The following is a 14,053-nucleotide window of genomic DNA, read 5'->3' on the forward strand; positions in this document are numbered from 1 at the left end:
AAACATGCAACTTCTGTTTTCTATGAGTTAGACTGTGATCTCCATTAATGGAAGTATTGGCTTAAGATGTCTAGATCAGTAGTTAGGATTTCTTGAGTTGTTTCAATGTGTGACTATTGCTCGATCATCCACAAAGTGTGACCAATCATCCGTGAAGTGTAGATCAACAATATGGGCTTCCAGCACACGGAACAAGATGACCTGCCTATAGGCACTATGCCTCAGTGGAAGTAACTTCATTTGAATGTCCCAGAGATCATGATACTGTGACAACACAAGCAGAGTGCAAAGATCCACCCAAGTTCACTGACAGGTTCCAGATCCAGAACCAGAAAACTATAGCCCACTGCATTTTAATGAGAAAAGGGAGCAATGTCATGTGCTGTGCATTATCTGCTATGGTGTAGCAGTTAATGTCACTGGTCAGTGATCTGAGAGTCATTAGTTCAATTTCCGTCTCCTGCAATTATTTATCTTTAACATCTGTGAATGCTGGAAGATTCTGGGACTTATTTACGTAATTTCATCATTTGCTAGAACATTCTATGTGTGAATAAATAGGAGCACAACACTGCTGAGGCAGACAGTTCACGTCAGTGTGAACTTTGGTGTGTGCACTCCGAAAGTCATGCTTTCATTGTAAAGTGTTAGCTCAAGCTGACGAAACTGCTCTTTTAGCTGGTTCTATGTTTCAGATGTCATGTGAAATTATCATTATTTTATTACCATAAAGAAGATGGCTGAGGTAAGTGGAGTGTGTCCAATTGACAGCCGTTTTAAGACAGATACACCAAAGAAAGAAAATATCATCACAATCATTATTTATTTCATCTCTTATTTGCTCCAACTTTTTTAAATGCATATTTTTGAAGTAATTGTATTTATACTCGTAATACCTGTCTTACTACCTGTAGGGCTGGCAGCCCTTCATGAAATCTGTACTTCTTATAAATTGAAGTCCCTCACCAAGTTTTTCTGTGTGTATGTGAATGTTTATCTCAAGAACCACCATAGGAATTTTGATACTTTCTCATTAATACACAGACTGGTTCATGAGGAAGGTTCGTGTATACATTTTATTACTGCTTCATCAGACAAATTGTTTGCTGTAGATCATCAGACAAATTGTTTGCTGTAGATATTTAATGTGATCTACGATAAGCTGGGGCCAATGGCCTTGCCGCAGTGGTAACACCGGTTCCCGTCAGATCACTGAAGTTAAGCATTATCAGGCTGGGCTAGTACTCGGATGGGTGACCATCCGGTCTGCTGAGTACTGTTGGGAAGTGGGGTGCACTCAGCCCTTGTGAGGCAAATTGCGGGGCTATCTGATGGAGAAGTAGTTGCTCCGATCTCGTAAACTGACATAAGGCCAGGAGAGCGGTGTACTGATGATGTGCCCCTCCATATCCGCATCCAGTGACACCTTCGGGCTGAGGATTTCACGGCGACCACTCAGTATTGTTGAGCCTTCGTGGCCTGTTTGGGTGGAGTTTAGTTGTTCTTTTACGAGAAGCTGGGGTGGGTTGCTTGTAGCATACATTTATGTGAAGCATGTAAGGTTACTGTTCTTACACCACATTCAAATGTGGAAATGTGCATATGAGCTTAGCAAGCAATAGTGTTGGTGAGTTTTGAGATTAAGTAAAAATTTGACATTGAGATGATTCATTCACAGATGATAGGTCAGACTTGCAAAATGATTCTACATTTAATTAAATTGCTGATCAGATAGCTCCGTTAAAAACAGTGTGATATAATATTCAGTGAAGTTGCATTATAGTGGAGAAAGCTAACAGTAAAAATAAATATGTGCTGTAAGGGGAGTGAAATGAAATGCAGACAGATAGAAAAAAGCAGGTAAACTGTTCATTATTTAAAAAGTAATCACAATAACTGTTAATACATGTATCCCACTGTGAGACCAGATGGTCAATATATATATGGAAAAATGTTCGCAATTGCCTATGGATCATGATTTTACCCAGGTGTCCACTCTTAGTTCAAAGCAAATCGACGCCCAAGAATGTCTTTCTTTAAACCCCGAAAAATATAGAAATTGTATGGGGAAAGATTGAGACTGTATGGAGAATATGTAAGGGCTTCCAGCGAAACTTCTGTAGCGCAGTCAAAACAATGTTGGCAACATGTCGGACCACTTGCATTTTCCGAATCTGAAGACGTAACTGAAACAAAATCTGCAGACTCTGATGTGGATTGTGAAGGTAGTGATGAGGAAAATAATGGAGGGCAGGAAAGTGATGAAAATTATTATTCTGTTGAGTATAAAAGACATTGTAAAAATAGTATTCTTAATAGGGTGTAGAATAATAACCGCTACGTCACTATAGGAGGCTATTTTATTTAACACACAATCAGTTTCGGTCATGTGCCTATCTTGAGGTGGTTTATATTCATGTACATGTTTCCCTCATCAGTGTTGGAGATCACTGCTTACATAAAAAACAAATATGATGGTGACTACATACACATGAACGATACATCTGATAGTGGCTAAGCAACATGTGTTGTAAAATATTACAGTACTTACTTACAGCTTGTGTCTCCGTATCATGTTCCCATTACATTTATCACACTTTTTTACAAAAATATTTTGTTTCTTCCACCTTAACTGTATGTTAGGCATCATGCTAATTATTGGTTCTTCCATATTATTCCTTTGATAAAGTGTGGCACTTAAGATGTTAGTAATATTCTTAATAATAGTAATAACATACTTATTTTTTATTTGAGGTACTAATGGTACAATACTGACCCCTAATATGCTGACCTAACTTCCTGGAGTAATTACAAATGCTAAGAATATGATAACTGTATTTGACAGCGGGAGCCTTTTCATGAGTGATGATATGCTAATTGTGGCAAATAACAACAGGCACACAGCCTATTTCAATGGCTGGAGACAGCAGTCATGTGTGAGGTGTGCTTGCTTTTGTGAATGTGTTTCCCTTTCTGAAGAAGACTCTGCCAAAAAGTTCAATGTGTAACAGTAGTTTCTTTGTGCTTGGCTGCAACTAAATGTGTCATCTTTATAATGAAAGTCTTTTTTGACTTCTTATTCTTTGCTGGTGTATTTCATGGAGGATGGCAGAATTTTCATGACTTCTGGACTGATGATGAGCTTGGTGTCAACATTTTCAGAATGACTATCCCCGAAAAACATTTCTGATTCCTAAGAAACGCATTTACTATGACGTTGCACCTTGTGACAAGAATAGTGAAAATTGATATGTAGGCTACCATAAGGATATGTCTGCCATATTTGTTGGTAATGCAAGTGTGGATTTTGTTAGTTCATACCATTCAAAGAGCTAAATATGGAATAAAAATGTTCTGACTGGAGTCAGTGTACTTGCCTCTGTGCAACCTACACTGTAGCTAGGTCAACAAAGAAATGGCATAAGGTGAGTTTTTTCTGCATATGCTAAATGTTGCAGGCACCAGTTCATGAGTAATTTTAGTTGCTAACAAGAATATATATGCTGACAGGTGTAAGTGCCTCAAAGCTTTGGTTCTGAGTCTGCCAGAAGATCAGCTCAAAAGATGAACAACAATTACAAAACTAGCACATGACATGAAGTCAATGCTGTTAAAACGCAAACCCAAAGGGCCATGGCATAAAAACAATAAATTTTCTTTGGAACCAAAGAACACAAAAGAAAAATATGACCAGTCATGTTACAAGGGCACAATAAAGACTTGCATCAGCAAGTATGCATGTGAAAAATGCGGAACTGGTACACACCTTTGTTTGCAAAAGAATGAAAAAGCAGTTTGTGAAAAATGTCCATCCATAGACAACAATCAAGACACCAAGATGCATTCTGATTAGCTCAATAATTTACTTGAATTTGTAATTAACATTTTAATGCTTAAGTATATTAAATAAATAAGCTAAATATTAGTAAGCTAAATATTAGTAAGCTAAATATTGAGATAATTTAAAAACCTAATAGGTTTTACATTGAACTCTGTATAAGCCAATCTATACAAACAAAGATACCAGTAATCTTAAAAACCACTCAAACACAAAAATCACTTCATGTATCCAGGAGATTCATCTCTACAACTGTCGTCATAAAAGGTGAAGCTCCTAATGAAGGTTAGCAATTAATTTTCTTATAATTTAGGTGCAAACTACATATTGTGTGCAGTAGTAAGTTTCTGGATCAGGTGCAATGAGTTCTCAATAATGTCAGTAATTAAAACCAAAGTAGTCACAACAGTTTTTCCAATGAAGGGGGCTGTACAGTAATTTCTCTCAGATAGTTGTGACAAGTGCAATACAAATCTTGATGGCACTGTACTTCAGACTCAAGTAATTTGCCCGACACAGAAATGCCGGAAATGAGATAATAAATCCTAGTTACCCAAATTTACCCTGCATGGCACAAATATGATGATAAAGCTCATCCTGAAACTAACTTAAGATTCGTGCTACTTTATTTTTCAATTGTGCAACAATAATAGCAGAAATTTTAACTGATTTTCCTGTTACCTGCAACCTCTTCATTCCACATGTTAATTTTTTATTTGTGGTAAACACAATATCACAAAATGTAATCTGATAAACGTACTAAATATAATCACATTCTACAATTATGATTCCTGGATTCTTCATTCTGTCAGACTAATGTGAGAGTCAACTTTGTTAAAGAACGTGCTGCAAGACTGAAGATACCATAGATCAAATGTAAACAGATGCAGTACCACTCTAATATAAAGACAAAGCCTTAAATCATGTCATAAAGTATCATTTGTGACTGGTTAGGTATTATGTTTTATGCTTTCTAATAAAGGATTTGGATCTTTCATTCACATTTTTTCTCCCCTGATAAATTATAAAGCAAAACTGCTTGAAACACTGACTTATGTGCATGTAAATGACATTTTCTATATTTGGTCAGCCAGTAAGGAATGACTGCTGCTACCTATGACAATCAAATGAAGAACTCAAACAATTCAAAGCACTAATCACAGTATGAGATGGAAACATACAACTCAAACATTGCAAATATCTTCAACTGATTCCAAATTTTATTGACAAAAAAAAAAAAAAAAAAAATCCAATTTCTTTCCACTTGTGCAGCAATTTAATGGAGAAGCAAAACAGTATATATGACCTGTAGATGAAGTCAGGGAAACATATTCTTGTATCCAGTCAACTAATTATTATCTATTGTAATAAAAATAACTGCTTCTCACCAGATGGTTCAGACAATCGGTGATGGCTTTCAGGAAGTGACTTGTCAGTGGCTGCTGTTATACAGGCCATGTCCAGTTGCAGTGTATCAAGGACACTGCTTGCAGTTGCCAATGGTTGTCTACCTGATCGACAACTGTTAATAACACTCATGTTGCCCCCATTGCGCCTGGAAAAGCTAGCAGCACCACTGCTGCTGCCACCTGAGACACAAATAAAAAAACATCACTAAAGATAGGAACATGACTTTCCATTTCACACGAATCAGTTTAACAGCTGTTAAAATCAACTACACAAAAAAATGTTTTCTACATATGATGATGACTACTACACTTCTCATTCTTGCAAAAATATATTATCACATAAAAGTACATTATATATGAAAGATATCTTAAATGTGGTTATCAAAGCAATTAGGCTCATAAGAGAATTAATTATACACAGGAGGGAGCACGAGAAGGAGAAGGACCAGGAGTGTACTTAGGCTCAGGAGGAGGAGGAGGAGGAGGAGGAGGAGGAGAAATCTTGCACAAAGTGTGTATTATTCTGATGACAGTAAATTTTAGAGAAGAAAATCGCAGTGTTTCATTCCTGAATTCTGAAAACCACAAGAGATCATTCTTACAGTCTTGGCATACATGAGGTGTCCCAGAAGGAATCGCTAATATTCAGAGATAGGACAGGAACACTCATTTGAAGCAAAAATCTTCATATGGACATATTCCCTATTCTGAATGGTTTCCAAGATGGAACTCATTTATGGTCACTTCTGTATGTTTTTCTTGAATAACCCACAATCTGGGGCCTCTAGTGAAAAACCATGATGCAGTACAAAATTATATTTCATTAAATTTCCTGCAAAAAAGGTTCTACTCATTTTTTTTCTACGACTAATAGTCTGCACAAAGACCTCAAGTAATTTTATAGGCCAGTTTGAGGTAGTTTCCTGACTTGACAGATCAAAAGTGTTTTGTTGTTTGGGGGAAGAGACCAAACAGTGAGCTCATCGGTCTCATCGGATTAGGGAAGGACGGGGAAGGAAGTTGGCTGTGCCCTTTCAAAGGAACCATCCCGGAATTTGCTTGGAGTGATTTAGGGAAATCACAGGAAACCTAAATCAGGATGGCCGGACACAGGATTGAACCCGAAAGCAAGTCCAGTGTGCTAACCACTGCACCACCTCGCTCAGTCCTATAACAAATTGTTTGTCTCTGCTTCCTCTACACTACTGTGGTACATTGTGAACAGTGACAATGTACTGAATAATACATAAAATAATTAACAATGTACACTCTTTGACAAAACCTGGCCTGTGACCAGCTGCCACAGAGTCTACGTCTGTGCCAATTGCAACATATAAACTGGCCATGCTAATAATTCTCCAAGTCCAGCTATCTGCACAATTTGGCAACACTGCACAATTTGGCAGCACTGTACACTGTGGCAGTTCCTCAAGGAAATTTTGTATTCAGTTTGAGTTGTTACACTACATCTACACCTGTGGTAAGTGATAAACAGAGCGTCATCTGAATATAGTGCCCTCCGTCAAAATCACTTGTTGCCTAAATTTTTATAGTGCCTTTTGTCTAATGTATTGTACTTTCTGATATACTGGTAATAACAGTTTCATACAACAACATTTTTGCAAAAGATTTCTCAGCAGCCTGACTGCCTTTGAATGCCACATGCACAAGAGCTCTCCAGAGGCCATTTGCCTGGTGCCAGCAGCGGCTGTTGCAACAATGCTGTGCTCTCTCGCCCCATGTCTAAAGTGTCCCCCACCGCTCATCACTTTGGAGAGTATAGCTCGATAGCAATGGAGGCAGATGACCTGTTTTTATGTGATGATTATTGTATTATATTAATATGCAAGACATGAGTATGGCTCAAAAATCTAATTAGGTACTCAATATGCTGTTTAATATTGTTATTAATGCTTTATGGCTCATTTCTTTTCCTTTGTAAGTTATACTTTGTGCAGTGTTTTCATTAGGAATTTGTATGTTCTCATCAAGCCACTGCAGTGAAGTCAGTTTTACTGTTGTTTGATTTCTTACAGTAAATATATGCACTGAATTGTATGAATACGTTGCAGTGCATGCTCTATAGCAATGCTGGCAAACTGCATATTCTGAGGTCCACGTGTGGATTCATGGAGAACTTAACACTGATCAGCAACAATATTTACGATATTGAATTTGATTTTAACCAAGAAAATTGACCATTTTTGAAGCTACCCAAAGTGGAAGGAAGTAGCTAACACCAGTGTCAGCAAATGTCTACAGGGGTCCCTAACTGCTATTACACAGATTTACCACAAAGGAACTATATTCACTTCATAACTATTCTCCTGACATATGGGTGATAAGTGATAAACAAAACTCAAACTTGTCTCACCAACAGTCAAGCCGATGTTCTTCAGAGACATCTATATAGTGAAGAAGCTTGGTGTTCACAAGGCAGACATCTATGACCATTAATACAGTTTACTGAGTTGAGCTTGTGATAAGACTTAATGCATAAGGATTTTCTTCCAATTCTGTTAAAGAATTTCTTCAACAATTTTCAGCAACATTAAATTAAATGGAGAATAAGAACCTAAAGTGCACTGCTCTGCACTGCAAGAGTAATGAGAACTCACGCTGCCCTTGCATCAGAAGCATCTGTGAAACTACTGAGCTAACGAGACACTGATGACAGCTGGTCCCTCTGATTGACATAATGCAATGTTAAAGATACGAATGGTTGTTACTTAAGTGAAGTACGGCATTTCCAGATTCCAAAAATTAAATTTTCTTTCTCGCTGTCTCACCTCACATGAAGATTTTGTAGCATAAGTCAGCGAAATGGAAAAGGAAAGCCAAGTGACGTTAGCAGAACATTTCAGGACCACATGCACAAATTAATGCACTGTAACAGGGTTGCCAAATACGAGTATTGCAAGCATGCTGACAAGTCTTTGCTGTGCAAAGGGGTGATAATGTAGTGACATGCTTGTTATGTTCGTCACATACAGGCTCTCACAGGGGAGATGAGAGGATGTGAGTGCATTTGCTTTTTATGCAGCATTATCATCTAATACCTATCAATGACGCCTTTCAGGCTATCTATATTGGAGGCATTCAATTAGTTTTAACATAGAATTACTCATTTGTTATGCTTTCCAGAATGGAAGGGGGCTGTTGACACGAGTGTTAAATATTTTCAGCACAGTGATAGCAAAGCTAGTGATATTTGTTTCCAATATAACTTCTAATCATGATTACAATTTCTCCAAAATACAAATGAATAAAACACTTACTTTGATAGTTTGCAATGAAAACTTATTTCAATGGAATAAAAAGAAACAGCAAATCAATCTTCCATTGGAAGATATCCAATATTTTATACCCTAAAACTGAATGTGCTGGCTTGTGCCACATACAGACAGAATTTCATGACTACCATGAGAATGCAGAAGTACATTGGTGGGGATGTAAGCAAGAAGGAATATAGTTAACTAATTATTTGATGTCACACAGTAATCAATTTATTTGAGTATTCAGGACAGAAGAAACTGAAAATTATGTTCATTAACATAAAAATTACACACTATCTGAGGGCAAAGTGCAATTCTGTGCTTTCAAGCCTTTTTCACCTTCAAATATACACATATTGCATTACAAACTAGCCTGTTCATTGTTTTAATAATGTTTCCTTCTTGTTTGGTCACTAAACGATGAAAAGAATACAAATCCGTGTCACTTATGGGTCCCTCAAATCTTCCCAGTGTCTCTTTTTATGTGTTGTTGCTTGGTACTCTATGCCTGCTCCCATGAGGTATTGGATCGAGCTTGCCAGATGCTTGCAAATTGTATTCAAAATCTAATGTCACAAGCGAGACATGCACTTTATTATCTAGAATTTCCATGCAACAAGGGACATTCAATAAGTAATGCAACATTTTTTCCCCATGAAAGCAGGTTAGTTTTATTTCTGGATTCCAATACATCATATTATTTCCCACTCTTTTGGATACAAAACCTTATTTTTCAACATAATCTCCATTCAATACGAGGTCCTTATGCCATCTAAATGGGAGGGCCTATATAGCTGCATCTTACCACTCTAATGGTTGATGTAGTAGCCAATGTCAGCTGCATCAATAATTACATAAAAAGTTGTCACAATCAGCCTTGTAACATGCAAGCAATCCTCCACAGATGGTATTTCATTGTTCTTTGTGGTCTTCTGTTGGGCAGTGAGGAACCCAGTTGGCACACAGCTTTGAGTACCCCAACTGCTGGATGAATGTGTCAGCACTATCAACAGACGTGTCCAGTTGAGTAGTGCTCGTGATCCGTTGATCACCTTTAATCCCGCACTCAGAGTTCGGCCGGGGGAACAATGGGGGCAGAGGGTAAGAAACGCGGACAGGGAGGAAGGGATGTGGGGAAGGAAATGCAGCCCAGGAAGGAAAACAGGGCTGCAACACCTCAGGGCCCCGTGTGCACCATGCAGAAACTCACGGAAGAACTATGAACCCACTAGATGGTCAGAAGACCAAATTCTAGCCAGTACGGTTGCTGAGTGACCGAATAAAGAATTTTGAACCACTTACTGATTTTATTAAGACCAAAACCACTTGGTGTGTTTGCATAGATTGGGTGTCAATATTTTACCTTCAAAGTCATTGTATGACTCTCTCATTGATCTTCTCACACAAATTTTCACTTCATTCAGCTTTTGTTTGTCTGCCAGGTTTTGACTTCTCTTGAAACTCTGAAGAAGCTATTTGTTAACATAGCAGTTTTGTAACACAGCTATTAAACCACGGTGGGTATTTGACATCCCTTAAGATGTAACTTGTAAGATAATTGTCAAAAGAATACTGGATGATGGTTCTGAATTTTTTCAGTGTGTGCTCCAAATTTTCATCCCCAGTACTGAATATTTGAAGCTGACTTCTCAGATACTCTGCAATTTGTTTCCTGTCATTCTTGCTAAACAAAAATGTTTTTCTATCTTCCTTAACAATAATTGCAATACCCATCATCATATAGTTGGCTACCACAGCCTTATGACCACTGATACCTTCCACTTTGATAACTGATTCAGAAAGTCTGAGTCTGTTTGCTGCTAAGAGATCTAAAATGTTGCTTCTTGAATTGGTTCTTAATTATCTGCTCAAAGTAATTTTTGCACAACACATTCAGAATAATATCACATGAATCCCTGGCTCTGGCACCATTCTGACAACACGACTCTACCAATCTATACACAGCAATTTGAAGACATGCCATATTACTACAGCATGTTAAGGAAAGTTAATGTATTAACAAGATAAAATTGTGGCTGATGCAACTTCCATTTTGTAAGGCAATTAATCTCTGATCCCAATGAAGGGGATGGGGCATTCTCTAACCTCACATTCCCCCTGAAAGCTCGTGCAAGATGAGCATGACAAGCATTTCACTGCGTACCTGCCCCCAGTACAGCTAAGACTTAGCAATGTGGTTGAAATATTGGCAACCCTGTGACAGTGCATTTACTTCTGAATGTTGTCATGAAGTGTTCCATTAAAGTCACTTGGCATTTCCTTTCCACTTCACTTCAGTGACTTATGCTACATAATCCTCATGGAAGATGAGGCATTGAGAAAGAAAATTAAATTTATTAATTCTGGGAATGCCGTACTTCATATAAATGACAAGTGTTTGTATCTTTAACATTGCATTATGAGGCTCTGCAATCCATATGGCAATCAGAGAGAGAGACCAGTTGCCATCAGTGATTTGTTAGCTCAGTGGTTCCACCCATGTTCTGTAACGCAAGGGCAGCGTTAATTCTCAATACTAATCATGGTACAGTCCAGTGCACTCTAGTTTCTTATTTTACATTTTCTTTAACAGAACTACAAATTGTTAGAAAAAATTCTTTAACAGAATCAGAAGAAAACTGTTACAAACACAAAGTCTTCTCAGAATCTCAACTCAGTAAGCTGCATTAAGGTCACTGACGTCTGCCTTGTAAATATCGAGCTTCTTCATTATACAAATGTCTCTAAAGAACTTCAGACTACTACCAATGACACAAATTTGAGTTTTATTTGTCGTGTAGGACCCAAATGTTAGGAGAATAGTTACAAAGTAACTATAGTTCCTCTGTGGTAAATCTGTGAAACAGCAATTAGGTGTCCAGGTAGACGTTTGCTGACACCAGCTTCAGCAACTTAATTCCACTTTGGGTAGCTTCAAAAATGGGCAACTTTCTTGTTTTACATCTAATTTAATACCTTAAAGATCATATTTGATCAGCGTAAAGTTCTCCATGACTCCATACATGGACCTTAAAATGCGCAGTGAGCCTGCATTGTTATAAAGAGCATGCATTGCAAAGTATTCACGCAGTTCACTGCAAGTACTTATTGTAAAAAATAAAAAGACAGTGAAACTGATTGCATCATCTTTACATACTGTGGCTTGACAAAAACATATGAATATTTGATGCACACTCTGCACAAACACTCGCTTCTAAAAGGAAATAAAATGAAGCATTAATAATAATATTGAACAATGTAGTGAGATCTTATGATTGCATCACAAACAATAAAATAAATTTTGAGCCATACTAATGTCTTGGATATTAGTGTAATACAATACTAATAATATAAGAACAGGTCATCAATGTCTGTTGCTATTCTATTAAGCATGAAATGCAAATCATAAACTTCTTTGTGGAGTATACTCACAAACTGTAAAGTATTTTAGACTCCCCAAGGTAATGAGCAATGGCCAATGCTTTCAACACAGGATGAGAGAATGCAGTGACCTGGGGTGTTCAAAGGCAGACAGTTTACCGCAAAATCTTTTGAATAAATATTATTGGACAAAACTGTTATTACCAGTGTTCCAGAAAGTGAAATACAATGTAGCTGTGCTACCATTACACTTAGAACTTCAGCATTCAGATGAACGGCACTATAAAAATTTAGGCAACAACTGGTTTCGACCGCAAGACGTTGCATGCAGATGATGCTCTGTTTACCACTAAACCATGGGTGTAGACGAAGCATAAGAACTCTAATAGAAGATTTCATCCAGGTGCAGCAGGCCACATTGTTGCCAGATTGTACAGATAGCTTGACATAGAGCTGGACTTACAGTATTATCAACATGACCAGTTTATTTGTCCCAAGTTGCAATCATCGTAGACTTAGACTCTACGGCGGCTGGGCACTGGCCAGATTTTATGTCATGCAGTGTACACTAAACGTGTTCTATCTCAGAAACCATTCTGAATAGGGCATATGTCCATTTGACATACTTTGCTTCAAATTATCATTCCTACCATATTCATGAATATTGGCCAATCCTCATATGTCTCTGTATAAATAATGTTATTTCCTTTGCAGTGATTAGTTCTCACTTTTAATGAATTAATATATTTTTCAATAATTTGTCAGTACTTAATCATGGTAAATGTAGTATCAACTGCACAAGTACTAGTGGCACTGAAACATTGAACAGAATATTTTTATTGCATTCAGTTACTGTGACAGAAGCTTAATGTCACACAAAATGCCACTGATTGTGGTGAGTCTTGTGTACCTAACAGCATGGTGCCATTACGGAAACACTCAAGCCAAAAAGACTATAAACTTTATAAATTATCCTTGAAACCTTTGATAAAAAAAACCACACCCTCACTTCAAATTGTTTTTCACGTACTAATACATACTTTCCTTTTTTTTAAAAAAAAACCTAAAATTGAAGACATTATTTTATCTGTTTAGGATCTTGTTGAACTTTGTGGCTGTTATTCATGTAGGGACTGTACAGGGGAGAGGTGGGTAGAGGGGGGAGAGAGGGGGATGGAGGGAGGGGACAGGGGAGAGGGTACAGGTACGAAGTCTGTCTTGTTAGTTTATAGCATGAGAGAGGTAGCTCCTGGAGTTACTTCTCTTTAGTATCAAACAACTAATAGCATTTGGTTAAAGGTATGCTGCAGAACAGTGTTGTCAACAGTAGAATGTGTTTCAGTTGTTCTCAAGTTTTGGTTCCAATAAATGTATAGTGTTTCTTGTTGGAAAAATAATGAGCAAATCAGATCAGGAAAGACCATTTAGCTTTGGATCTCGTGATTAATCTGAGATATGTCCATGAAAGTAAGGTCTCCAGTTTCTTTCCATTAGAATATATGTTTAAAAGTATGCTTACTGGCAATGGAAGTTACATTGATGAAAAGGCTGGAATTTCAGCTATTTTTGATGTAATAACCATTGCGTTTGATGCACATCTGCATGCGCTGTGACATTTTTCACATATCCTTGTCATAGAACTCTCCCGCCACATTGCACTCTCTCTCTTTTTTTCAACTCATCGCTGGTCTGGAAATGCATTTCACCCACATGTGACTTCAACTCAGGAGACAGATGAAAATCACTAAGTGCTAAGTCTGGGCTGTCAGGGCAATGGGTGTGGATGACCCATTTGAAATGGGCCAGGAGTGCATGGGCAATATGGAGATGAGAGTTGTCATGATTTGAACACACGCCCTTTGTCAGCATTCCCACTCTTCATTTTTCAATGGCACAAAGCAGATCTTCTAAAAAGACTCAGTTGTGAGGAGCATTGGTTGTTGTGTCGGTACACACACACACACACACATTTTCTGTCCCAGAACACATTGGCCATTACCCTGCTGGCACACAGTGTTTGTCTGAACTTTCACAGTTTCAGAGAATTTGAATGCCCTCCAATGACAAGACTTTTTCTTGGTTTCAGGTGGAGTGTAACACATCCAGGTTTCATCACCAGTGACAACTGAATCCAAAAATTCCTCACCTTG

General features: G+C 37.7%; 1 protein-coding gene across 2 annotated transcripts in view; it reads right to left on the reverse strand.

The window, feature by feature from the left end:
- The window catches only part of LOC126250778 (E3 ubiquitin-protein ligase TRIM37-like), a 313,056-nt gene that overhangs the window by 86,353 nt on the left and 212,650 nt on the right, over window positions 1-14,053 (reverse strand). For both annotated transcript variants that reach the window (XM_049951588.1, XM_049951587.1), the window contains exon 13: window positions 5,227-5,427. In XM_049951588.1, the coding sequence (XP_049807545.1) occupies window positions 5,227-5,427 (201 nt within the window). The remainder of the gene's footprint in view (window positions 1-5,226; window positions 5,428-14,053) is intronic.

The sequence above is a fragment of the Schistocerca nitens genome, chromosome 1 (genome assembly GCF_023898315.1).
Source record: "Schistocerca nitens isolate TAMUIC-IGC-003100 chromosome 1, iqSchNite1.1, whole genome shotgun sequence".
Lineage (NCBI taxonomy): Eukaryota > Metazoa > Arthropoda > Insecta > Orthoptera > Acrididae > Schistocerca > Schistocerca nitens.